We start from the raw sequence: 26,540 nt of genomic DNA, 5'->3' as shown, positions 1-26,540 counted from the left end.
TCGAAAAGCTGAAAGGTCACACCAATGGAGGAGACCCTCTACTCCGCCTGATAACGATCAAACACACTCTGGCCGTACTTGGCACCCTTCATCTCGCGAGATTCGCCATGGCCAGCGTGGTGATTAGGGCCCATGTAGGCACGCTTGGCCTCCACACCGGCTTCCATTGAGTTGCCTGTGCCGCTGATGACCTCGCCGCTCTGACCCACATCCCGGGTCGAGCGTGGCCAATCGGTGGTGTTGTCAGCAGCCATTACTGTAGATGGCTGCGCGACGCCTTCATTGTCGAAGTCGGAGTGTTCGGCGCGCTGGTCTGGACGTGGCACCGAGGGGATGGTATTCATCTTGCCGGCATCGTTGGGCATGGATGTGCCTTGGCCCATTTCAGAGAGGGTGCCGCCTTGGTGTGGGTCTTGCTGAACCATTTTGGAGATGGAGGTGGTGGTTGGATTTGAAGCGGCTTGATGTCCAGTGGGACTTGAGATGTTGAGGGATGAATGAGGGATTGGGCTTGAGATAGCGTGATTTGATCCAACGAGACTAGAATACGGTGGCACTATCTTATATTCCGCTCTGGGGCCCAAGTCCTGTACTGCTGGCACTGATGTCACATCGTTGGATGTTCTCCAGGGATGATGGGCAATGATATCACATAGTATGGATTGAGTGGTCATATCACCTACTTAGAACACATACAACAAGTAATAAAATGACGTCGATGAATACGAAATACTCGAAATTTCTTCTGCGTTGAGAGTCGATACCCTGAAACGCAAGTGGGTTTTGTTGTCATTAAGCTTGAGGACCTCGGGATGCGCAGTGGCGAAAGCAAATGCCCACTTGCTATCAAGGCGATCTGACCCACTCCACTGGTGTCTGGATGTTCGGGATCACGAACCGCAAATGAACACTATCGATATTGAGTGGTGCACTTACGATATATCAAAGTCTACAAAACACGGCGTGAATGAGTTGTCAGCAATGGTAGTTACCTACCTTGTCTTTTCAGCATGATTACAGCTTGATGGGTAAAAGGGAGAGAGAAGTCTGAAGTACTGTGAATGTATAACTTTCTTAGCGAACCATTGATCATTAAAGCCGGGCCAAATGGATAAAATACGGCAAGGTTGTACGAAAATGAATGATTGTGAAAGAAACATAAAAGACAGGAGCCATAACGAGTGACAAGAATCTACCGACACACCAAACACCTAGTTGAGACAACCAATGTCTATAGGATGAAGGCAAGGACACCCATGACAGCAGCAGCAGCGGAGACAATACCGCCAGAGAGACGGGCGGCGTCACCCTGGAACATGATTCCATGAGAGACAGAAGGCGAGGCGGAAGCAGAAGAAGCAGCTGCCTTGTGAGCGGAGGCGCTAGTGGGGATCATCTGGCCCATGCTGCTAGACGGGCTGGCCTTGGAGAAGACTCCGTACGAGGCAGGGGTGGCCATGGGCACATGCACGGCGATCTTGGAGTACGAGGGACCCTGGGAAGCGGCATACTTGTGGGGAGCGTAGGGGTCAGCGCCGGCGGAGTGCTCGGGGTAGTTGTAGACGGCGCTAGTGGCCGCGGGAGAGGAGGCCATAGGCACATGCACGAAGGGGACATCCTCGGAATCATAGTTGGGAGAACCGGCTCCTGAGGGGGCGTAGGGGTCGGCTCCAGCGTTGTGCTCGGGGTAGTTAGCGTACGGGTCAGCGCCGAACTTCTGAGGAGCGTGGACAGGGATGGCATTGGTCTCCAAGGCAGTGTGGTACTGGGTCTTGGTCACAGTGTGGACAATCTCTTGCACCTTGGCAGCGCACGCAGGAGCGTCCTCCCGGGGAGTAGTCAGCAGGACCGTGGACGTCGGTGAACTCGCCCTCGATGGAGTGGTTGTCCTCATTGTGCTCGTTCACATCAGTGGCCACACCGATGTTGGTGGGAGCGGAGAAGCCACCGCTCTCGTCATCCCCAGATGGACCTCCAATAACGGTAGCGTCAGTCTCGTGAGTAGGAGCGTACGCACGGCGACCAAAAGCGATCCCACCAGCGCCAGGGCCGTTGTTGTTGTTCTTCACCGCAGTGAGCTCAGACTCGAATGTGGTGTGGGGCTCGTGGTGAGGCGCGTAGGTAGGGCTGTAGTGAGGTGCGTAGTGAGGCTCCGGGTGGTGCTCAACGTGGGGCTCCTGGTGGTTCACGTAGTGAGGCTCAGGGTGAGGCTCGTAATGCGGCTCGGGGTGAGGCTCATAGTGCGACTCACTGTGAGGCGCGTAGTGAGACTCCGGGTGAGGCTCAAAGTGGGACTCATGGTGAGGCTCGAAGTGGGACCCGGCGCCAGGGAAACCGCGGCGACCAAAGGAGATACCACCAGCAGCAGGACCGTTGTTGTTGCCCTGCACCGAAGTGAGCTCGTGATCCACCGTAGTGTGAGGCTCATAGTGAGGCGCGTAGGTAGGGCTGTAGTGAGGCGCATAGTGAGGCTCGGGGTGGTGTTCAACGTGGGGCTCCTGGTGGTTCACGTAGTGAGGCTCAGGGTGAGGCTCGTAGTGCGGCTCAGAGTGGGGCTCATAGTGCGACTCGCTGTGGGGCGCGTAGTGAGACTCGGGGTGAGGCTCAAAGTGCGAGCTCGGAGTGAGGCTCGAAGTGGGACTCGGGGCCAGGGAACCCGCGTCGGCCAAAGGTAATGCTGCCAGCGGAAGGGCCATTGTTGTTGTTCTTCACCGCAGTAAGCTCGTGCTCGAATGTGGTGTGGGGCTCGTGGTGAGGCGCGTAGGTAGGACTGTAGTGAGGCTCATAGTGCGGCTCCGGGTGGTGCTCAACGTGGGGCTCCTGGTGGTTCACGTAGTGAGGCTCGGGGTGAGGCTCGTAATGCGGCTCGGGGTGAGGCTCATAGTGCGACTCACTGTGAGGCGCGTAGTGAGACTCCGGGTGAGGCTCAAAGTGGGACTCATGGTGAGGCTCGAAGTGACCAGGAGCGCCGTGGCCAGGAGGGCCAAAGTTCTCAGAGCGACGGAAGGGAGAAAAGCCCCCGGCGTGAGGGTGGGGGTAGATATCCTCATGCTCTAGCTCGATGGAGTGGTCATCCTCATTGTGTTCATTGATGCCAGTGTCAGTCTCAATGTTGGTGGGAGCGCTGAAGCTCTGGCCACCATCATTGCCGGAGGGGCCACCAATGGCAGTTCCACCGCCGTGGGGGTGCCCGAAGCGCTTAGCAAAAGTGCCGGGACGGAAGATACCGGGAGCAGGGCCAGCATGACCAGGGTATCCGCCATAAGGGTGCACATGGACAGGAGGAGCAGGGTGGACATCCGTGTTCTCGATCTCCGTGGAGTGGTCATCCTTGTTCTCCTCTTCGGTCTCGGTGTTGAAGTTAGCAGTCACCGACATATCGAAGCTCTGGCCCTCATCGTTGCCAGAGGGGCCACCCATGGCAGTTCCTCCATAGGGGGCGTCACGCTTTCCCTGGAATGGTCCCATTCCAGGGACCTGGGGGCCGTGGCCAAAGGGCACACCCACCACGTGAGGGTGAGGGTGCACATCCGTGTGTGTCAACTTGACGGAGTGGTCATCCTTCTCCCACTCGTTGACCTTGGTATCGGTCTTGATATTAGCCGAGTAGGGGCTGACGAAGCCGTCAGCATGATCGCCAGAAGGCCCACCAATGACGGTACCACCAGTCTTGGGATGGAAGTCATTCTCCTGCTGTACCCTAAGTTAGCTGATGTCTCTGTATATTCAGACGATGACATACGCGTTCAGCGAACTTGGCCTGGGCAGCAACTGCCAGCAGTGCCACAGGGATTCCGCCGATGAAGCCCTTCATGACTGCGGTGCTTGGAAAATATTACTGTAAAAAGGCGTATGCTTTTGCGCGTAGTAGTTAAAAGAGTGACTGGAAGCGAGTGCTACTGGAGCAGAATAAAAGAATGGCTCGATTGATAGAATATTCTCCCTTAAGAAACAATGAATAGTAATCTGTCTTGAGGAGATGTTCAGACCTTTAGTAGTTCCTTCAGATTCAAGATCGTCAGTTCAACAAACAGGCGGGAATGCCGTTGCAGCAACAGGGACTGCACCTTGGCGAGGAGCCAAGGCGTGGGTAATACCATCAGAATGCCGCCAAGAATGAAAAAACAACATCAACAGTTGAGAAAATACCCCCTCGGCTGTGGTCAGATCGTAAACATCTGCCATGTAATCCCTAGAAAGGTGGTGATGCTGCATTCCACAGGATGAGAGGGAGAGATCACCACCTGGGTAGGAGACGCGGCATTCACAGATCAAGCAAGCCCCTTGGCCGATCCAGGAGATTTTGTTGCCAAATTTGCACAAGTCATTCGGAAGTGATGCCATAGTCATTTTCGACTCCTCCCAAACAGACTGAAATATGGACGATCGTGGTCCTGTCCTTTATTCGGGTTCAGCTGCGAGAGGCTACGCACCCCGACGGTACAACAAGGGATTCCCAGTGATGTCAGTCAACTGAGATCTAAGTGCCCACTTGTGCACACATATGTCTGGCTGAATCGCCCACATTAATGTTCATGGAAACATTGGGTAGTGACCCTGTGTCTGGTAGCATTTATGCAGGGTTACGCTCAATCCATTTGAATCTCATATTTACCAAATCTACTCAAGACCATCGCATGCACAAATGCGTTGGTTGCTACTCTTCCAACTACCAGAACCGAGTTGATGGAAGGAATGTATCCCGTCTTCGACATTCAAATCCCACCGCCCTCACTTAAGAGGACACAGAGGGGAAACGAACTTCCTATCGAGGAACATTTATCTCCTGAGCCGATCAGTCCCGTAGGACCGAAGGCAACACATCGTCGTGAGGTTGTCGTAAGACAGGACAATGGTCGTGGCGGGCTCAGTTGCTTTTTTTTCGATGAAAAAGAAAAGAGAAAGGGAGAAGGGAAAAGTTTGCAGTCTTTTATAACGCTAGTGGGGTCACGGGTCGGATCTACAATATTCCTCTCGGCGCTGAGGTCGGTCCGACCCGTGCTACTGTGGCCTGCATTTTAAGGCTCTAAATGACACCTCATGCACAGTCGTATTCAAATAAACAGAAAAAGAAAGAAAAAAACTAAGGATATGATACAGCAGTTCCAGCCAGCTCCATGACATGTCCCATTCAATACCGGGATTCTGATCAAGCCGAGATGTGACATGTCATTACTGCGGACGAGTGGGATAACCTCCAGTTAAGAATAACAACTGCTTCCCCCTATAACTCCAGCTCCCCATAGCATCTTCAAAGAGAAAGCAGAAACAAAAAAGGCTGGCCTAGTTTAGGTTGGAGAATTCGACAAGGAAGTCATAATGGATGCTAATCTGCTTGGTCGTCGCCCCGAATCAAAATTAACATCGAACCTTACATATCCTGTCAGCGATGAATTCAAGCCAGTGGGTGCAAGAGACTCGAAGAACTCACCTAGGCACTTATCCCCCCAGACGCCGTTTTCCCAGCACTGGTTTTCCAACCTGCTCCTCCCACCGCCGCTGTGATGCCCAATGCGATCGCAATCATAGTCCCCACTGTCACCACTGCCACAACTGCCTTCAGTGCCATTCGTTGCTTGTTGCTCAAGGTTTGCAACCATGTCAGTGGTTTGTTCTCTTCCTCCCATAACTTCGATCTTCGGGGACTATCGGTTCGGCAGCTCGCGTACGGGCCCAAGCTTTCGATGTCTCTCATATGGCTTCTCCGATTGGCATTCTTTGTTTCAAAGGTGAGTTGTTCGTGCGAGATCGTTGGACTTGAATGAGGATAAAATGGCGAGCATGGCTTTGCACCAATCGACGGATCAAACTCCTGGCTGTTAGCCCCTGGCGAAGACGTAATGGAACATCGTGGAGGCGCGATCTTAGGCGTGGTAGGGATTTTCTCGTCGTTCGATTTGATCGATGCGGCCACCTGAGCCCCAATAACCCCAAGTCCGTGTAAACTCATAGCGAAGTGCCAAATGGGGCTGGGAGGAGAAGTGAAATCCAAGATCAGAAGATCTTGGAGAGTGACCTCTTCAGGCTTTTTCGCTTGGACTTGGATCGTTGTACGGGGCGTGGCTCTTTGACCTTGGGTGCTGGTGTTGTGATTGCCTCAACGGGAATGGCAACGGTCGAGACACCGCCGTACATAAACAATGCCGTATCAACCTGGAATGCGCTCCAAGTCCAGGCGGACCGCGGCAGTTTCATCACTTGGACTAATGACAATAATGAATATAATTATTTAAAATGGTCGAAGGGCAATTGTAGGCCCGTCAAAAGGATAGTTCGATATAAAGTGGAATGAGTGGTGGTTTCCTCTTGAAGCGCACCCGGACAGTTTTGGGGCAGCTTCACTGTAACAGCGGTCTGGATTCTCTCAAAGGGGTTCTAGGTATATTCGGGAACACCCTGCAGTGAAATGGATTATTTCTCTAGGGATGGGAGACCCTCATTGGCTCGAGGACTGTTTTTCACCCCTAGATTGGCGTCTCGTGCACCTGTGAGCATTCTCATGCCCTTTATAATGTAAAGTATCTCCTCCTGCAGCAAAAAGCAACCCTACTATTGGTAAATCTTTGCTTGGCTAGCATTCTTATCGGTAGATCGTTCAATCCCCTGTTCCACATCCTCCCCCATAGGCTCTGTTTGTAACCCTGTTTCCCACTTCTGCATGTGGGTTCCACCCTAGCATATATGGACAATCTTTGTGTGGTACCTCTCTGTGCGACAGTTTACGGGGCGACAGGGGCATGTTTGAAATCGGGCTGCCTCGGTCATTCTATCTCGACATTGTTCACATCCTGTAGGTCGTATGTAGGTAACATCTTGAATATGCATACGAGCTGCATGAAATTGTACAATTCACGCCCGCAAAGCTTGCCCGAGTAGGTAGCTTCGATCACAGCAACAAAGGATCATAATCTAGTTTCAAAATTCTGGCCAAAACTTAGTGTTGTCGCACTGTTGCGTCGATATTCCAGCGGCACCTAGGTAGATACATAGAAGTTTCCCTTATTCGACTACAACTAATTTGACTACCTGCTGAAGTAGCTTATTATATGGGATATAGAAGTAATAGTTGATTGCGTAGGTGCTCTTCTATGATAATCATGTTGGGTTGGGGCAAAATATATTTACTCCAGGAGGATATATATTTTGACGGGCTTCTTAAGATAAACATAGGACAAAGCACATGTATATCCAACTCGAATGCGTTTCAAGATCATGCGAGATTTGAAGGAGGTAGCTATCACATGGATATATATTTATTCGTTTGTTGACCCATGAGATTGACATTTACTTGCTTAAGAACCTCAAAATGTCTTCGGGTAACACCTAAATACTTCGATATACATAATATGCTATGGCTCTGGCTCACCTGCACCATGTTACAAGCAATGGAAAGGCAGCTACCTAGGTAAATAGAGAACTTTTCTACTTCGGCCAATCAAGCTTCTTATTGAACTTTACTCTGCCTATAACATTTAACTACATGGTTTCACGCGTCAGGCGGATTTTTAGAGTAACACCAGCCAAGCATACCTCATGATCAAGCCAGCTAATTGTCTATAGCAACCTCAGGATGCCCCCTAGCTTTTCTGCTAACTAAGCCAGTACGGAGTACTACTCATGAACGATGGGCTACATTATTTACAAGTCTCCAGAACTAGGCCTTCAACCTTGGAAATATCGCGACATGGAATTGATCGACTGCAGCGGTTTCCCAAATCATCTTGAAAAAGGAATATGAGTAGGTTGACACACGATAAGCCGATTATCCCAGTCCATATGTCAATAGTAACAGAACCCATTCCCAATATTGAATGTTAATACGGTACCACGAGACGCTATACTCCTCGAGAATGGGGGGGGGGTTATAGGTGAGGGTGAGTATATGCAAAATATCACCTATACTGCTAAAGTGATAGCCGCTACGATAAGAGGGACAGGGGTGAAGTATTCTGGAAAGCAACAACTCCAACAAAGTCTTTATCCCTAGATTCGATGTGGTTAAGGCCGAACGAACAAGACCACGAGGGCCCAAAATACAGCTGTAGAATTTAAATATGTTCCTTCATTCAATATTGAAGATGACAGCCAATAGGCTCTGTCATAATATAGATCATATTACGTTGTAATCTCTACAGCTGTTGAGGCAGGTGCCTGGGGCCTATAGGACCCTCTTTTCTCTCTCTCTCCTGTCATAAATTACCCATCAAATCCCTTCATGTCAGGGCTATTATCTCGCCAATATTTTATCTTTGTCTCGAATGCCTGAGTGGGCTTTTCGCCGTTCTGACGGGATGGCACTTTAAGTGCAGTGGAGCTCGCCTCCGTCATGAGTGTGACAGTTCTATTCAAATCAGTTTCCAATCACCAAAGATGCAAATTAGGGAGCGACTCACGGCAGGTACTTCGGCGGTTGTCGAAGGAGCATCGGTGGTTGTTGCAGTAGGAGCTGGCTCACTAGTCGTAGCCTCAGTTTCATCATGCTCATGTTGGACACCTGGGCATCCAACTCCCGGCACAGCAATGTCGTAAGCATATGCCTCCAGTGCGAAGTATTGAAGGGTCTCCGAGTCACGGGTGGACAGTGTCGCGTTATTCTTCGCCTGGTCAACGACCTCTTCATATCCGTCTGCGAAATGGTCGATCCAGCCCTGTCCGATGGCAGAAACGTGGTATAGGCGGTGCAGGAGATCAGCGGCCCAGAAGGTGTTGGTCTCAGACTCCGAGACTGTATACCCAAGGCCGCACATTGTGGAAAGAGAACGACGAGTTTCGTAGCTCAAGTCGCAGATGACTGTCTCATCCGTGCCATTTTCGCCTCGCCAGTGTCCGGCATAACCTATTTGATTGAGATAATTAGTATACAACCTCTCACATAGGGCAAGGTGCATTACCTTCAAGGTCGCAGTTTCCATCGGGGTTGTCACATCGGAACAAAATGTCTTTCTTGTCACCGTTGACTACGATATCAAATGCACCGATGGCTTCCATAGATGGGCGATCACCGAAATACTTCTTGTAGATCGCACTCTCATTTCTCCATCTCAAGATGTGATCTTGGGCATGTTGAGCGAGAGTAATGGTCTCGTTAAGGCCTAGCTCAATCTGGCGACGCTGGGTTGCATTGCAGCTTGAATGGATGGGGAATTGAGTCACAGCGCCGGCATCCCAAGGTGCAAGTCCATTCTGAGAGAAGGGCTGGGATTGGTTGCCTTCGGAGGTCTCCGGGGTGGGGAGAGCAGCAGCGATTGCTGCGGAGGAAAGAATGAGGCTGAAGAAATGCATTTTTGTATAATTGAGGCAAATTGCTTGGAGACTATGGAAGCAAATTGCCAACGATAGGAGGAGCTTTATATATCCTTTTTTTTACAAAGTTTTCAAAGCTTTCATATACGAAGGTTTTTACTTTTTCTCAACAGTTTGCCAAGTGTGGCTTTTGTGCTCATTCTCACTGTGTCTGCGGATAATCCAATCCACGCAGCACCCAGGACAGGAAGCGGGAAGTTGTCTCCATCTTTCTCGGTGTACTCCGTATGGTGTATGTTGAACGGGTGGTGCAATCTGCCAAGAGGGGACCTTGAGAGCTTCTTCCATCGCTTCTCTCGCTAAAGGCCTTTTTTATCCAGCAATCAGCGCAGAAAATCTCGGGTTGATGCCAAGACAAAGGCTCGGCGGAGGGTCGCCAAGACACTTAGTTGAGAGTACCTTGAGAGCACGACAATTGTCTAGGCGATATTTGCCATGTTCTCCGGAGAAAACCCGAATCAAAAGCCCAGGCCGGCTCTTGGCGAAAAGATAGATGGGTCTTCCGCTTGGCATCGAGAACCTTGGGGGTGAGACACCAAGGTAGGGCTCTTGTCATCTCGCAAACGGCTTTTTCGAGAGAATTGCTCGATCCATTGATTTAAAACTCCTTACCTCTGGCATATATCTTGCCTCAATCTTAATCCTAATCTCGATTAATTATTATTTGCAAAAGGGTAGAGCACCCAGCTTCGTCATGCACATTTTCAGACCTTTCCTTATATCACTGGGCATTGCCGGGGTATATGCGGCCACACCAACGACATCAGCACAATCATCATCCGTAACTGGTTGTCATACTCATGGCTCCGACATTTACTGTATTGATGGGAATGGCAAGGAAGTTTTAGTTTCGGCCACATCTACCCCTACAACTGGAGTGCCAGCACAATACACCGGGTGTCACTCCCACGGAAGCGAGTCGTAAGTCGGCAGCTATGCATTTTTGTGAGACTATACTAACTCACGAAATTTGAAGATATTGTATGGATGCAGATGGAAACGATGTCCTGGTTCAAGCAGAAGGAACGACAACCGAGACCGCGTCCACAGACAGTCACAGTGAACATGCCAGCGAGGAATCCTCAGGCGAAACCAAACAGAACTGCCACTTCCATGCTGGTGTTGAGTAAGCTTATAACAATTTTTCCAAGCTTGTGCTTTATTGACTTTGGCCATTCCAGACACTGCGTGGGTGAAGGTGAATCAGAGGGAGGTAGTAGTGGTGCATCATGTGGTGTCCGATCAAGAGACTACGACATCCCTCTGAGAATCGGCACATTATTTGTTGTCCTTGTTACTAGTTCAATCGGTGTCTTTGCCCCTATGCTCCTGATGAAGCTTCCATCTGCCTCTATCAATGGGGTGGTCTCGACCGTCATCAAGCAATTCGGAACTGGCATCATCATCGCCACCGGCTTCATCCACGTAAGTAATCTCGGCGTTGACACACGTACCACTTGCTGACTGCTTTCCTTAGCTATACACACATGCAAACCTCATGTTTACCAACGACTGTTTGGGAGAACTCAAGTACGAAGCAACTACCTCCGCGGTAGTTGTGGCGGGTATTTTCATTGCCTTCTTGTTGGAATACATTGGCCACAGGATTATCGTTGCTCGCAACAGCAAGAACCACTCCACAGAAACTATACTGTCCGAGTCCGAGTCTCAGCAGACACAGCCGAAGGAGCATGGCCACTCTTCTCCAGAGCAACAGCAACACTCCACATTGGCAGGTCTTAGCCACAGCCATGGCTCATATGATCTTACCGGACCCAACAGCAAATTTTCGGTCATGGTCATGGAAGCCGGTATTCTCTTCCACAGTATCTTGATCGGCCTCACCCTTGTCGTTGCCGGCGACTCATTCTACAAGACGCTTCTGGTGGTGATTGTGTTCCATCAATTCTTTGAAGGTCTAGCACTCGGTGCTCGTATCGCAACCCTACCCGGGGCTATATTCCCTTCCAAGGCGTCTATGGCGATGGCATTTGCCTTGATCACACCTATTGGCATGGCCATTGGACTTGGTGTTCTTCACACCTTCAATGGTAACTCGAGGGGCACTTTGATTGCACTCGGAACATTGGACGCGCTGTCTGCTGGTATCCTGGTGTGGGTTGGTGTTGTTGATATGTGGGCCCGTGACTGGGTTATTGAAGGTGGTGAAATGATGAATGCGAAATTAGGAAAAGTTTTCACTGGTGGTATCTCCTTCGTCAGTGGGCTGGTGTTGATGGGACTGCTCGGAAAATGGGCTTGATTACTTCCACATGTACATAATTAGCCTGACCCCAAAGAGTAAGACATCAATGATCATAAGTGGCTCGCCTATGTCAATTTCATTCTCTGTGCTCTGTATTCCGTATTCATCTGAATTCCGGGCGATCGCTTCGCAGGCATTTGTCGACAGTATCGAGCGGCACGTAATAGACACGACCGAGAAAGCTTGAAGCTACCTAATTCAGGAAGATATATGGGTTGATCCCGGGAAGTGGATATTCATCTGCAACTGGTTTTCCAGTCGCGATACTTGCGTGTGTACCAGACACACGAACAAAACCCCCATCAGTGCCTTTACATATCCCAGTGTGCATGTTTACCGCAGTAGCAAAAGAGGCCATATCCTGATACGGAATGATGAGCGTCAATGAATTCCTAGACAATGTCTCCTGGGATGCAGTGGGTTTATCAGAAGAGAAGAGAAAGGGGGCTCCATAACCTGTTGTGGCATTTCCCCGGCTGGAAAGCCAGGAAAAGAGAGAGAGATTGATTAGAGAAAGGAATTAATTCTGAAAATGCTGAGCTCAGATAAGCTATATTCGATTATTCCCATCATCTCGCTCACGCTGTTGAAGCAATCAAAGATGACAGTTGCCAAAATGCTTGCGACTCAAATGCTACTAATTCAGCCATGTATGTCGCTCAATATTTCTGTGTATCTGTGTTAATTAACGGTATCGGCTTTGGAAAATTTATCACAGCCTTATTCCTTAGACTTGGGGTTGCGAATCATGCAATATAACTGGGATGGCGTGCGTCAGTCGTTTAATAGGGAACATCCAAACTGAGAAGGCGTACCTTGCAAACATCCCCTCCATCCACGCATTCAATCTCCTTGACCAATTCAAAGCCCATTTTTTCATAAATACCCACGTTGGGATACCCCTTAGAGCTTTCGAGGTAGCACGGCATATTCTCTCGATCAGCCTTGTCCATGACATTCTCCATGAGCTTCTTTCCCACTCCCATGCCACGCGCCTTTGAGTCAACGCAGACGACATTGCAAAAATAGTACCCGCGGGGATCCTGCCAGATAGCATCATGTGCAGTTTGCTGCACTTGCTTCCAGATCCAATACCGGCGTACATTCAAGCCACCACGACCAAGGAAGCGGATATTGTTCATGAGCTGACGGAAGGAGAGAAGCCAGTCCTGCGCCCAAACAGACCAGCTTTGTGTCGTGGAATGCGCTTGTGGTGAGTACCACCAGGCAACGCCTACCACAGTACCGGCTGGTAGGCGGATATCGTCATTCCTCTTGCTTTCGTTTGCGGCGCGAGTTATCTTGGCGACAGAGATGGGGCAGTCGCAGTTGATACCATATTGGAAATGAGCAGCGAGGGAGGCTGCGTTTCGTTGGATATTAAACTGTCAGAACCCGTTATTACTTGGTTCGATATCCACTTTGTTTTGTTTCACTCCTTTTCTTGGTATGTCTTTCTCAAAGCCACAATGAAGTCTTCAACGACATTGCTTGCGGAAGAAGATAGTTCATACCTTGGATGGATCATTAAACGCCCAGCGAAAATATGGATCGTTGGCAAACGCTTTCTGCACGCAGTCTACAGCCCCAGGTATGTCGGTCTGAGCCAGCGGGACGATTTCGATTGACATTGTTCGTTCTTGGCCTGTCACTACGGTTTTTTGGACAGCGACAATTGTTTTAGCGAACGGGTTTAGACGTCCGGATACTTTTTCTACTAGCTCTGCGAATAGCTTGACACAGAGATATAGTATATGAATGCCAATGAAGCCGTTGGGGACAATGAGAGACAAAGGCAACCGCCATCTAAGTAGAGTTGAAGTGGTAATAACCCACGAGTTGATGGAGGAGAAGGTGAGGGAAGAGAGGACTTTGTTTATTGTAAGGGTGTCAGCAATCCAGGAAATAATGGGTAGAAATCCACCCCTCCAGGGCTGCGGAACGGGGCTCATATAGCTGAGCTCGATGGTGATCCCCGACTTCCAAGGTTGATTGTCACGCTTATCTTATCCTCGGCGTACACCTGGGCATTCCAGCGTTGCATGTCGCTAGCCTTTCTAGGCAGCTCCAACCGGAACCGATACAGATGTAATGTGGAGGTGTTACTCCGTACACGGCATCCACTTAGACCATCGCCCTGCCGTGGCCCCGGCAGTAACCGCAGCTAGACGAGTCTAATACTGGCCACATGACTCTCTGCATAGTTCGAGCATGTACATGGTACTTTTAAGATATCCTCGAATACCTCAAATCATTCGACAAGATTGTCGATCTCATATTTCGTATGTTGTATGTGCTTTTGCTAAACGCGGGGGACGGGCTCGTATTGGGATCATGTGGAGAAGCCAATATAGCGCTAATCCCAATCAGGCAGTTCGTTGCGTCATTGGCTCAAGCGATTGTGGGGCGTATCAGGTTTATCAGTTCAACCTGGACAACTGATAAGAGATAGTCAAGGTAATTGATACAGAATTAGAGTCAAGCATACGGTACGGAGTAGTTGATCTTGTTTAGAGTCTCGTAGGGTGTAGCTTATTTGTTTTCCTCCCTTATATCCCATCGGGTTCCTTGGCAAGTACATACTACATGTAAGCGACGGAAAATGATTCCGTGGAACCTTGGATACCATCAACTCGGGGAGTAAAATCATGGAAAAATCGGAGCGAATGTGCCTCCATCAGATGAGAAATGCATGTCTAAACTTGTGCTCATATGTCACTCAGTGTACACTGGAATTTGCCTACCTGGCAAGTTATCCTTTGTTTGCTGACGTATGGTCACCTACGTGTTCTCTTGCCTAGTTTAACTAACCCCATGCCCTACCCTTTGTACTTTCCCCTTTGTTCATCGAGTCCACTCTTCTAACTTGAACATTATGAGAGTGTCAAAGATCGATACTTCCAGCAAGATATCTGCATAGAGGTATGGCATTGGTCTTACGATTGCGCTGTTCCAAGTCTCTGAGTACTCCGATCCCTATGCAAGTGTGAAAATCTACCGGTTCCTTTCCTAAAGTCAAAGGCTTACAACTATTAGCCCCTGCCATGAACCATATTATCTCTTTTGATAGGATATAAATAGTGTCTTTGTGAGCAGGGCAGAGGCGAAGAGTTCTTTCTTTTCGTAACATAACTAGGAGTTTTCCGAAATGTAGTCAAAGGTTCGATATTATTTTTCTCTCCTTGGGAGGATAAAAATAAAATCTTTGTTACCATTACTGCAACTCTGCTTCGTGCAAATGCATAAATAACTCCGATGCCCACCACATTCTCAAGTTCTCATACAAGCCTAGCAATCCCCGGGAACACAGCGGACTCTGGATCATCAGACAATTTAGTTATTTGCACCTTGGTTGTCTAGAAATCATCCGCAAATTCCACTTCCAGCACATTTGAACCGGCTCCTGTCAGCAGTCTGATATTGGCCTACGATGTCGCCTGAGTCCGAATTTCTTGAACGTCTACTGGTCAACGATCCCTATAACCAGCGGCGTATCTTCGTGTTGAGATGCTTGCACGACGCAATCTTTCATCTTCTCCACGAACCGCACCGTCGTGATGATGTGATTTCCACCTTGCGGGAGGAAGTTGCCCCCGAAATCGATATCTCCATCTCGAGTGCAGTTTTGGAGCGTGATTCCCAGTACGAGCGGTTGTGCCGCAACCTTGAGGTTTCGCTGCCTACCGCGATCAGGATTCTCAGCAAGCATGACGACCCCGAGACCGACCAAGAGGTTGCCGCGGATCTCATCAGCTGCATCCCTACCTCACTGCAGCAACCTGCTCGATGGGAACCGGAGGTCGAAGAGACTTCTGACGAGGAGTCTGGGCAGCATGACAGACGTCTTCAGCTTCGCAGATAGGTTTGGTTCTCTAGGGAGGCGGGTCGAGTATGAGTTATAGGCCTGACAGGGTTTTGGGGGATTCTCTATTCTAGTGCTTTTGCTGCTGCTTTTCTGCATTCCAATTTGCGTTTTTGTTTTAGAGAGGACAGACAATGATAAGAATCCTGTGCTTATTGCTCACGTAACCCAAGTAGTCTCCCGAGGTCTTCCAAGGTTCTTTTTATGCACCATTCAACACAGGCTCTTGTCGTGTGTATTTTCTGATACCCGATCCTGCTCCACCTAGATAGATTCGAAGTTACATAGCAGAAGCTCTAAAGGTTAAACCTTGCCTGAAGCACTTCCGTGGATGGTAGAAGAAACAAATCCTAAGGTCATACGCACAAGGTGGCCAATTCGATCAACACCAACAACATCATATTACTACCAAGTAACTAATTTACCACGAAATATAACGCAAATCACCACATGTCTTCAAATCCCAGAGTTGATCTCATAACTATTAAAAGCTTTCCTTCACAGGCCTCGCAGAGGTTGGAGAACGCAAAGGCCGGAAGGCTTCCTAATCCAGGGAAACTGGAGAGGGCTTATTCCGAACAAGCAATAGATGAAGATGTAACGATGAGTACTTATTCTGAGATGGGGCCTCAAAGGTACCTTGGTTGACGGTGAATTGGGGGGATGAGGAACACAAGAGCGACTCATCAGAACTACCTGATGGCATCCCGTATTTTGGTAAGAGGGAATAGTAGATATAGAATGAGGACTATAGAGGTCAGGAGCTGTCACTATAATTTTTTTTTGCCGTTAGGATAACTAGTACTAAGTGGGTAGTGGGAAAATTCATTTTACTATTACTATTATAGATCGGTGTCCTGTATATCTCCCCCTTTACCTTCTTGTTGAGGCTACAAACACCTAGGTACCAACCAGCAGAAGAGCAAAAATTAAACTTCTTTTAATAATTATCAAAAATTGGCAATAACGGAACCCGTCTCTAAATTTTACCAAGAAACAACCAACCAATACCCCAGTCGACTCTTCCCCAATTCAACCAATCAACCTAACCACGATTCCGTCCACGATGGAAGCGAGGCAAAAAAGCAGGCGCAGGCTCGGTGGCCGTCTCAGTCACAATACGGGTGATGTTCAATGCACTGGTCGTGGCATTGGCGGCAACAGTCATGTTGGTGAAGTGGGCCGTCGCCGTCGTGTTGCTAAATACCTGTCGGCGAATAACATCAGGGTTGACAATTGCTCGTGGAGTGATATGCGCCCCTGGCTTTCCGGGGATGGGGATACATGTGGAGACGTTGTAGGCAAAGTCACGAGGGTAGCTGGTGTGGTGGGCGAGCCTGTCGTGATGGTACGCTGTCTAGTAGTGGTTGGTATGAGAGGCGTCGACGTCAGTGTGGGTATCAGAGGCGTCGATGTTCGAGTTTGAGTCAGGGTATGAGTCAAGGTTCCGGTCCTGGTTCCGGTGAATGTCGCTGTCACGCTGCCAGTTGGGGAATGTGCGACAGAGGTGGTCGCTGAGGCTGTCAAGCTGCCAGGTGGGGAGACAACACCAGTGGCTGTTGAAGCTGTTGCGGTGCCACCTGGTCCAACTCCTGGTCCGACTCCAGGTCCGACTCCAGGTCCAACTCCAGGTCCAACTCCAGGTCCGACTCCAGGTCCAACTCCAGGTCCAACTCCAGGTCCAACTCCAGGTCCAACTCCAGGTCCAACTCCAGGTCCAACACCTGGTCCGGGAGCTCCAGTGGGGCAAGGACAACCCGTTGCTCCTCCACCCAAGCCTGCACCAGATGTGACAGTGATGGTAGTTGTGCTCACTATGGCGGCAGGACAAGTGACTGTCACCGGGACCACTGTGGTCTCCTTGGATGTGGAAGGAACGGGACAAGCCGGTGTTTCTACGGAAGGAGCAGGACAGGAAGGAGTAGGGCAAACCGGCGGTCCAGTGGTAGGGGAGGGAGGCACACCACCGCCGGGAGAAGTATGAGTGGTGGTTGTCTGTCCGCCACCTCCAGGGGGAGATGTGTGGATAGTGCTGGGCTGTTCACTAGTAGGGGGAGTCTGACCAGTGTTAGTAGTTTCAGTGACTACTCCAGGTGGGGATGTATGAGGGGTTCCACTAGGAGATGGATGGGTGGTTTCACTGGGAGACGGGTGGGGGCTTCCGCTGGGAATGGATACATGAGTGGTTCCGCTGGGAGATGTATGAGGGGTTCCACTGGGAGAGGAAACGCTGCCGCTTGGGGGAGGACTAACATTGCCGCCAGTTGGAGGAGCAGGTCCGGTTGTCGTAGTAGCACCGCCAGTCGGGGAAGTTCCAATACCATCAGTCGGAGGAACGCCGCCAGTTGGAGTAGCAGTCGTACCTCCACCGCCGGGGCCAGTGTGTGTAGTGCCGTCTTGAGTACCAGGGAGAGTAAGAAGAGTGCTTTCAGAAGATAAGGTAGTAGTTTACTCACCTCCACCGCCGGGGAGTGTAGTGCCACCACCTCCCCCAGGGACGGTAGTAGTACCACCACCTCCACCGGGGACTGTAGTAGTACCATCGCCTCCGCCAGGAACTGTAGTGCCACCACCACCATCACCTCCTCCCGGTGTGGTCGAAGCTAACTTTTCGGTCAAGACAGAAAGCAGCGAGCTCTCAAGTGCAGGGTGGCGGCTGCCTCGCTCCTGCAAGCCAAAGTCACGCTCTTCTAGTCGATCATCCTCAGGGCCAGGCTGCTCTAGCGCTACATCCGGGACAGCCACGGCACTCTGCAGGAGAGTCCAGCAGGCCAGCAGAATCAAGCATCTTTTTGGAAACATGATTCGAACCAACGCGAGTATGTGCAGGGCGGTTGAGCAAAGGTGGCCGATGTAGAGGGAACAGGAGGCCAATGCAAGTTCGCCGGTGGTTCCGGGTGTTGTCGGATTGATGAATGAGCTGATGTAGAAGACAATTCTACCTTCAGGGCTCCTTAGATAGCAAGTAGCAAGTAGCAAGTATAACAACGAAGCAAATGCTCACCGCATGAGCTCGAGACGGGGGAAAGGAAAGCAAAGTCTCGGGAGCAAAGGAATGTTAGGAGGGGATGCGAGCATAACGCCGTATATGTAGCGAGAGTCTAGAAAGCTCAATGGTGATGGATTGATGAACATTCGATGTCATCACGGCGACAAGGTTGGCCAGGCCTGATGTCGATGCTTGTTTTTGGTTAAGCTTTCGATGTCTTTGTAGTTTCCATGGTGAGAGCTGAGTCTGCTCCTATTGGAAATCATTCCTAGTGGTGGAATCCATGGCTGGATAAGGTACAGAGGCATCATTGTGACTAGATGTTTACATAGATTCGGTGCCTGTCGGATATCTCGTGCGACGTGTTCGGCCCTGTTCAGCCCTGTAGGGGACCTGAACCTGAAGTACCAACAGTCATGTCTTTTATATTGCCTCAATGGAGGCAAATCATTCCAATTGAAATGCCACATATGCAGTTCGTTCGCCAAGTCTATTTGTACGCTAAAGGGCCGAACCGAACATGTCGGAAACAGTATCCGGCTTGAAGGACACAGTGAACAATAGAATTGCAAGCACAGATTGATAAATATAGACATTATAGCAACTATGTGTAATAAATAACTCAGTCATGGACGCTGGATAGAAAATGCAAGGCAAGGGAAAAAAGAACTTTTCTATTTAAGCTCGTCTTGAAATCGTGAAATCGTGTCGAGATTACCAGATAAACCAGCGTCGGAGTCCCGGATATCGGATCCAAATATTTAATAGATCGCGAGAGGGTGACGCCAGCCAACTTGGATGACCTTTACGGCGGTACAACATGCAAGGCCAGCCGCATAGCAGCAGACAGTAAAGGTGATAAGGCCCCAGTAGGATCCATTGCAGCGTGCCAGGATCTCACCTGCAATTGGGATTCCGGTGAGAGTGCTGGTGGCAAAAGTATGTCAGTTACGGATATACAGGTGACATCACAAGGAAAAAGAAAAACACTCACCCGAAGCTCACTATGGTATAGGCAGTTGCGTAATACCGGCCATAGTTTTCGGTTTTACAGAGCTGGCCGACACAGACTGGCGTCAGGCTGATATTGCTGCCGCTTGAGAATCCAAAGAGAGCAGCGTAAACGACCAGCAGAGGCAAACTATCTCCAGCAGGGAGCCACAGGCAGGCGTTACAGAGCACGCAAAGTGCTACCGTCGCAATCAAAGTGTTAAAGCGACCAAGGAAATCGGCAAAGAAGCCGGGCAGCCATCGCCCAAAAGATGAGCCGGCATTCAAGATGGCAATGATCTGGTACGAGAACTTGGTGGGAAATCCATGGTCGAGGGCGTAGGATGAAATGTAGCTGATTGGCACGAAAAGACCCCACTCGATAAAGAAGACGCTGGCAGTGGTAAGTGCGAATCGCGGGTCTCGGAAGATGCGGAAGTCAGGAAGCACGTTCTCCTTGGAAAATGGCTTCTGCGGGAGTCGAGACCTGATCAAGAGATTTGCAATTGATAGCACAATTAGGCAGATCAAAGCGACAACCCGGGTGGCCCAGGCCCAGCCAATCTTGGGGGAAGAGGTCCTGTAGAATGAGAGGGAAAACAATGCCCCCGACAGAGCCACCAGTGGCAGCAATGCCAGTCGCGACTCCACGCTTCTCATAGAAATAGTGGCCGATCGCCGAGATCGCCGGTGTGAAGATGAGGAGACGCACCCACTCCACCTAGCACACCGATGACCAGCATAAAGTGCCAGTATTCGGTGCAGAAGCCGAGGAGGATGATCATGGCCATTTGAAACACGGAACCCGCGAAGACGAGAAGGCGTGGGCCTCGAGCATCGAAGATGGGACCGACTTGCACTCCACAAAAGAAAGTGAGAAAAGCAAACATTCCAAATATCCAACCGTTGCTTCCCGAGCTGTATTCCTTCAGTTGATGGGTTTGGATATATGCTTGGAAGGTGCCAATGGTGTTGACCAGACCCAGCGATCCGAAGAGACCGAGGAAGCTGCCCAGAACTACCAACCAGGCTTCGAGGCCGCCTTCTGGGTAGGTGTTCCCTTCGGCGTCTGTGGTCACTCGACTAACGGGATCTCTTCTTGTTGATCTTTGGGACGGTGCCACGGTAGATGCTGTCCGGTATACATCCTCTGGGCTGGGCTCTTGCTCTGGAGCAGCCTCCATGTCAAATTTTTCATTGTCCGTGTGAACAGTAGTCTTCTCGTCAAAGGGTGTGGTGCTTTGGGCTGTTGTGGTGCTCTGGGTATTCACGATATCAAATGCATGGTCGCCGGTCTTGTTGGCAGATCCGACATTGGTAGACATTCTATATGGAATGAGCTATAATATTCTTTCCACTTTAAGAAATCCTGTTGAGGATGAGAAGTTTGAAAGAGGGAAGTATTATCAATCAAAAGTTTTCCAAGAGAGTCATATGCAAAAGTGCCCAGAGCCTGATAATTTTCCGCGGAATTATTCCCATTGGGTCTTCGAAGTGTAATGGGTGTAATGGTGTTCTTGAAAATTTTAGAGCGTGTGATCATTGGGCAAGGAAGTGGAGCGATCCCGTCCGAATCCAGACCCCGAGACCTTGGGGATATTCATCTGTCTACAACATATGTATACTATGTACATACTGTTTGTTCGATAACTACTATATGGGATTTTCAGATTGTTGGTTGTTTCAATTGAGCAGCATAATACAGTCCATACATATCACTAACAGTTCACTTTGTTGACATCATAGCATCACATTGAATGCCAATCTGTGTCTTATTTATCTATATAGATTGTCGGTGTACGGGATATGATTCAATGTGTCTGTCGGCTATAGCTTGACAGCAGTTCAGCAAAGGCAAAACTCCGAACTTCCGAACTTCCGATCTCCGCGAGACATTACCCGAAACGCATGCGGAGCGCATACCTACCTATACCGGTCATAACGTTGATTATTTGTAATTAGACCTATATTAGGTTATATTTGGATATAAGGAGCAGCACTTTCTAACGAAATAGGGAATTGGATTGGCGTGCAGACAGTATTAAGACATTAATTAGGTCAACGAACTCAAAGATGATATATATATTTACGATGTTTATGATGTTTTCTTTTTTGACCAAGTACAACAGACTATTGAACCCGTGGAAACTCCACGTAAAATTCAAAGGTTAGAACACGGAAAGCAATAACTGTTTGATATTTCATATTTCAAAATATATAACTAAACTGGGAGTCTTACTTGGTGTAGAATCTTGTATGTAGAGTCCGAAGCAAGAATCCTGGTTTAAACTTATGTAGCGCTAATACGCTGCCTCCTTCATCGAACTGGGCTTGTGGTTTAGTGGTATAATACTCCCTTAGCATGGGAGTGGTCCGGGGTTCGATTCCCCGCGAGTCCATTTTTTTTCTCGTTTCTGATTTCTATTAGCTAAATAGATAATAGCGACGGATACAACTTTTTTTTTCCCCCTAAATAAGAAGCCGAGTATATCCACAGACACTAATAACGCCAGCTGATGTCTCTTGGCGAAAAGGGGGTCTGTTGCAGAAAGCAAGTCCCATTGAACAGCCAATATTTTCAAGCCAGTGACTCCGGAGCCAACTTGAAAGCTTGGCATGCTTAACATCTATAGCCTAAGGCTACGGGAACCTCGGCCCAGGCACACTCTGTACAACGATCACCTTTATCCTGTGATCATTTCGATGGCAGCATTCCCCGGCATGCCGAGCCTAGCCACCGAAAGGGATAGTAAGGTGATATTCACAGGTGAGGGTTTGACCGGAGAGCCGAGCAGTACGTACAGCATATGAATAATTATCAAGAAGGTTCCTCGCCTATCAGACCGATACGACCGTTGCAGGCTGATTATCCTCAAACGATGCTTAGCCGGGATAAGAAGCACGCCAGACCAATTGCGAGCTGCCCCCGCTTTTCACACACGGAGCTTACTATCCCAAAGTGACAGATAACCGTCGATCTCGCCGGAATCCGTCGCGCATCCGAGCCCAATGATAGCTGTGCATAACGCGGCCGAATTATTCTAGAAACCATTTATAAGATTTTCGTCGTTGTAATGATCTAACAAGGTAGATAAAATCACTGTGATACACTTAAATCAGGGACAAACAGAAGTAGCAGCAAGGTCCACAGGTGACCTTCCTTTTCCGGGGTTGACTCCGGGATGGCCGAAGTCAATATCAGTGGATACTTGCTATTGAACAAGGGGTTGTGCCCAGGCGGCGCAGAAGAAGCATCATCCGGCATGAAGCTAACGATTCCTTCCAATCATTCAACTTGAATCACCCAGTCTGGTAAAGCGGATTTTTATTAATTTAAATGGACCTACCAAGTACACGATTAGGGGCTATTTGTAGGGCTTTTCGGGGGTGGTATATAGCTGCGTCCACTCCCCGGGGAAAAGAAAGAGACACATTCCGTTTTTTCCCTGGCCCATTTATACCCCCTGGTCCAGGATGTTACTCAAATCGGTCCTGACGTCTGCTCTTCTGACTCTTTCGCTGGGGTCGGACCTTGCGACTGCTTCCAAACATGGACGCTTTGCAGAGATAGCGCGTGCGCCACAAGAGAAGGCCAAACGGGCAGTTGAGGCTCGTAACCAGAAACATGTGAAATCAGACAAGAACTACCGCTTCTTGAACAAGAACACTAAGCGTGAGTGTTGGGCTATACCATTGTCAGCAGCAAAAATCCTAATCGACCTGCAGGTTACCTGGTGGACTCTCTGCCGGAGGTTCCATTCGACATAGGCGAGATGTATTCTGGTCTGGTGCCGATTGATATGAACAATAGTTCCAGATCGCTCTTCTTCATATTTCAGCCTACAATTAATGAGCCTGTGGACGAAGTAACCATCTGGCTCAACGGTGGCCCTGGATGCAGTTCGATGGAAAGTTTCCTGCAAGAGACTGGTCGGTTCATATGGCAACCTGGTACTTTTGCTCCGGTGGAGAACCCTTATGCTTGGGTGAACTTGACCAATGTGCTGTGGTGAGTAGTTGTCATGCAGACGAACCCAAAATCTTGCTAATACCTCGTAGGGTCGATCAGCCCGTCGGAACAGGCTACTCTGTCGGCACGCCAACTGCCGTTTCACAAGAAGAAACAGCACAGGACTTTGTCAAGTTCTTCAAGAACTTCCAGAAGATCTTTGGAATCAAGAACTTCAAGATCTATGTTACTGGTGAGAGTTACGCTGGACGTTATGTGCCCTACATCTCAGCTGCGATGCTCGATGAGAAGGACAAGGAGTATTTTGATCTAGACGGTGAGTTATCATGGATATTTAGAAGGCTGGAATGCAAACTGACTATTTACCAAGGTGCGCTGGCATACGACCCATGCATTGGACAATTCGACACTGTGCAGGAAGAAGTGCCCGTTGTGCCCTTTGTCCAGCAAAATCTGAACCTCTTCAACTTCAACGAATCATTCATGGCGGAGCTCGACAAGAAGCATAAATCCTGCGGATATGAGAAGTTCATCGACAAGTACCTTACTTTCCCACCACCCGAAGTCCAGCCGCCCTTGCTATCCAGCTCCTTAGACGACGACTGTGGTCTATTTAGCCTCGTCAACAACGAAATATTCCACATCAACCCATGCTTCGACGTCTACGAGATCAACCAGATGTGCCCGCTCCTCTGGGACGTTCTCGCCTTCCCCACCTCGCTCGACTACCAAGCACCTGGCTCAAGCGTCTACTTCGATCGCGCAGACGTCAAGCGAGCGCTACACGCACCCAAGACGGCCTGGAGCGGGTGTTCCCTCGAGCCCGTGTACGTCGGTGGCGACTCCGGCCCGGAGCGAGAAGGCGATATTTCGGCGAACCCGATCGAGCATGTCTTGCCGCAGGTGATTGAGGCTACTAACCGCGTTCTCATTTCAAACGGTGACTTTGATATGGTTGTCATCACCAACGGCACGCTCCTGGCTATCCAAAATATGACCTGGAACGGCCATCTCGGGTTCCAGAAGAAGCCTGATACCCCCATCGATATCAAAATGCCGGATCTGATGTATGCCGATGTCTTTGCGGAGAATAGCCAGTCTGGCGTTGATGGCCCTCAGGGCGTCATGGGTGTTCAGCACTATGAGCGTGGCTTGATGTGGGCTCAGAGTTACCAGTCTGGTCATATGCAACCGCAGTACCAGCCTCGTGTGGCTTATCGTCACCTTGAATGGTTGCTCAGACGCACCGAGAAACTCTAGTGTCTTATCCGCAGGGGAGAAGTCTTCACATATGCAGAATTTATAGCAAGACATTATGTATAGAAAGTATAGGCGATCTTTCTATTTACCGAGCGCAATGGTGCTGTTTGGGATGTTCAAAGTGGGAGACCCATAGGATTGACTGTCATGGACGTCTAATATCTTGCCCGGTTAGGTCTTCATTATGTACATAGAATAAAGTATTGGCGGGCCTGGGAACGCCTTCATATGTTAGTCTTGCACAAGATATAATGCAATTAATGGACCTCTATATTTCGATCGCACCAAAGCTTGCATAGCGCGCTTACAATCTTGTGAAGTGCCCAACAAGGTACTTCGTATAGCTCAAAGAAATCGCGCACAACACCTGGCTAGGTATAGGGACATCATAAGCCGCTGACAGGTGCTGTGCTCAGGCAGTGTGGAGCTCGAAATTTGTCAGTCCGTGTTTTACAATGGGACACGCAATGGTACGATGCATAAAGTATGTCGGACATGCCCTTCAACCCAGTCTCTAAAGAGTGCATTGCCCTAAGCCAATGCATCTTCAGCGCAGGCAACAATTGCTGCCACTACATACACACATACGTTGCGAAAACAAGATAATCCATCGGGAACTTTGATATCGAAGCGTGCAGAGTAGTTCATTCCTTAATTGCCAAGACGCATGGCCGGCACGTGGGAAGCAGTTTACAGTTCCTGGACCTCCCAGTTTCCAGATTGACTTTCCACCCTGGAAAAAGGAAACGATTAACCGGATAGTATTGAGGATGTTCGACACACAAGTACCATAGCCTGTAGTCACATATTCTCCACATTGTAGAGTCCAAGGCGAGAACATGAGCAGTTGCCGAGCGGGCGAGAGGCTACCGTCGGCATACCACCGGGCTTTACCCAAAACGGCAAGTGACAGTAATTTACCCAGGAAGGTGTACCGAAGGTGACAGGGATATTACGAGCTGTGATTGGTCAAGGGCGCGAATTTGTTCTGAATGCGGCATAGATGCGCGCCAAGACTTACGGTCTTAACGTTAGTTGAGTTCAACCCTTTGACTTTACTTATTTTATAAGGTTGGAGCATTAGATTTTGATCTTCGCAAGGGTCGGTGTTTGTTGCTATATGGTAGTGCTAAATATATCTATTTTAGATACCTTGGGAAAGAGGTAAGAAGAGCAAAATTGAGGGTGACGTTCAAGCGGAGCACGCATGCGGTTTCTAGATCTCAGTACGGAGTACTCCATACTCCATACAATACTCTCAATACTTTGCCCCAAATAAGGGTAGCGAGAGGGTACTCCGTACGCCGTACGAATCAAGTGGCCTTCTTGCAAAAATTTTCTCGGTGGGTCGTGGAGGCCAATGGGGTCTCGGCTCAGGTCTCATTAAACTTGTTCATTATTTCGACACCTTCCAAAGTGCATACTCGCTACTCGTGATATGCTGTTTATACATGTATTAGACCGCCTAATTTCTGCATACCAGTATACCAAGTAGCTAGATGTATAAAGGTAGAGCAGGTGAAGACCCTTGAGGCTGAATGTGTATGTCGGATTTGCCTTGGTGGCGTTCAACCCGAGAAGATGGAAGGACCGTGCTACAAAGTAAAGCGGCCAACGTCAGCCACTCACACTCACCGAGATCTTGAGGGATTCATCTTAAGCCATTCCCTGTGCGGCTGTGAATTATTACAACGTCAACAATTTCATTAATAAAATACGCTGTGTACGCCATAGTGGAGCCCTTTTTTTTTTCTTTTCTTTTCTTTTCTTTTTTTTTTTCGGCGGACCGCCCTTGGATTCTGCCGGTACTCCCATAAAAGATGACTGTTGAATCTACCTACCTATCTACCAATCTACCAACCATATTGGACTGTTAATTATGAGGATATGATCTAACTAT

The 26,540-nt window shown here is 49.2% G+C and overlaps 10 protein-coding genes across 10 annotated transcripts; 3 read left to right on the top strand and 7 right to left on the bottom strand.

The window, feature by feature from the left end:
* Positions 1-38: 38 nt before the first annotated feature.
* N7519_002289 (uncharacterized protein) lies at positions 39-425 on the bottom strand (the record flags this gene model as incomplete). The annotated part of the gene is made up of 1 exon (XM_057289067.1): positions 39-425. One exon carries the CDS (start codon positions 423-425, stop codon positions 39-41), a length of 387 nt encoding a protein of 128 aa, XP_057150269.1.
* An 806-nt stretch (positions 426-1,231) lies between these two features.
* CweA (uncharacterized protein) lies at positions 1,232-3,814 on the bottom strand (the record flags this gene model as incomplete). The annotated part of the gene is given in 4 exon segments (XM_057289066.1): positions 1,232-1,801; positions 1,815-2,640; positions 2,657-3,693; positions 3,743-3,814. The coding sequence occupies 4 exon segments, from the start codon at positions 3,812-3,814 to the stop codon at positions 1,232-1,234; spliced, it is 2,505 nt and encodes an 834-aa protein (XP_057150268.1).
* A 1,617-nt stretch (positions 3,815-5,431) lies between these two features.
* On the bottom strand, positions 5,432-5,950 carry N7519_002287 (uncharacterized protein; the record flags this gene model as incomplete). The annotated part of the gene is made up of 1 exon (XM_057289065.1): positions 5,432-5,950. The coding sequence occupies one exon, from the start codon at positions 5,948-5,950 to the stop codon at positions 5,432-5,434; it is 519 nt and encodes a 172-aa protein (XP_057150267.1).
* A 2,349-nt stretch (positions 5,951-8,299) lies between these two features.
* aspf2 (major allergen Asp F2) lies at positions 8,300-9,282 on the bottom strand (the record flags this gene model as incomplete). Its single annotated transcript, XM_057289064.1, has 3 exons — positions 8,300-8,341; positions 8,394-8,836; positions 8,892-9,282. The coding sequence occupies 3 exons, from the start codon at positions 9,280-9,282 to the stop codon at positions 8,300-8,302; spliced, it is 876 nt and encodes a 291-aa protein (XP_057150266.1).
* Positions 9,283-9,997: 715 nt separating this feature from the next.
* On the top strand, positions 9,998-11,566 carry zrfC (putative ZIP Zinc transporter; the record flags this gene model as incomplete). The annotated part of the gene is made up of 4 exons (XM_057289063.1): positions 9,998-10,224; positions 10,280-10,429; positions 10,485-10,728; positions 10,781-11,566. The coding sequence occupies 4 exons, from the start codon at positions 9,998-10,000 to the stop codon at positions 11,564-11,566; spliced, it is 1,407 nt and encodes a 468-aa protein (XP_057150265.1).
* Positions 11,567-12,289: 723 nt separating this feature from the next.
* N7519_002284 (GNAT family N-acetyltransferase) lies at positions 12,290-13,200 on the bottom strand (the record flags this gene model as incomplete). The annotated part of the gene is made up of 3 exons (XM_057289062.1): positions 12,290-12,328; positions 12,385-12,954; positions 13,084-13,200. 3 exons carry the CDS (start codon positions 13,198-13,200, stop codon positions 12,290-12,292), a joined length of 726 nt encoding a protein of 241 aa, XP_057150264.1.
* A 1,799-nt stretch (positions 13,201-14,999) lies between these two features.
* On the top strand, positions 15,000-15,431 carry N7519_002283 (uncharacterized protein; the record flags this gene model as incomplete). Its single annotated transcript, XM_057289061.1, has 1 exon — positions 15,000-15,431. One exon carries the CDS (start codon positions 15,000-15,002, stop codon positions 15,429-15,431), a length of 432 nt encoding a protein of 143 aa, XP_057150263.1.
* Positions 15,432-16,476: 1,045 nt separating this feature from the next.
* N7519_002282 (putative extracellular threonine rich protein) lies at positions 16,477-18,233 on the bottom strand (the record flags this gene model as incomplete). The annotated part of the gene is made up of 3 exons (XM_057289060.1): positions 16,477-16,768; positions 16,819-17,827; positions 17,888-18,233. 3 exons carry the CDS (start codon positions 18,231-18,233, stop codon positions 16,477-16,479), a joined length of 1,647 nt encoding a protein of 548 aa, XP_057150262.1.
* Positions 18,234-19,181: 948 nt separating this feature from the next.
* Positions 19,182-20,735, bottom strand: N7519_002281 (uncharacterized protein; the record flags this gene model as incomplete). The annotated part of the gene is made up of 3 exons (XM_057289059.1): positions 19,182-19,347; positions 19,415-19,990; positions 20,119-20,735. 3 exons carry the CDS (start codon positions 20,733-20,735, stop codon positions 19,182-19,184), a joined length of 1,359 nt encoding a protein of 452 aa, XP_057150261.1.
* Positions 20,736-22,884: 2,149 nt separating this feature from the next.
* On the top strand, positions 22,885-24,640 carry sxa2 (putative pheromone processing carboxypeptidase (Sxa2); the record flags this gene model as incomplete). Its single annotated transcript, XM_057289058.1, has 4 exons — positions 22,885-23,083; positions 23,137-23,419; positions 23,470-23,696; positions 23,751-24,640. 4 exons carry the CDS (start codon positions 22,885-22,887, stop codon positions 24,638-24,640), a joined length of 1,599 nt encoding a protein of 532 aa, XP_057150260.1.
* Between the last annotated feature and the right edge of the window lie 1,900 nt (positions 24,641-26,540).

Source organism: Penicillium mononematosum, assembly GCF_028829835.1.
Source record: "Penicillium mononematosum strain IBT 11891 chromosome Unknown utg000002l:1.0-8112719.0:1.0-8118358.0, whole genome shotgun sequence".
NCBI lineage: Eukaryota > Fungi > Ascomycota > Eurotiomycetes > Eurotiales > Aspergillaceae > Penicillium > Penicillium mononematosum.
This window is presented reverse-complemented; position numbering and strand designations above follow the sequence as displayed.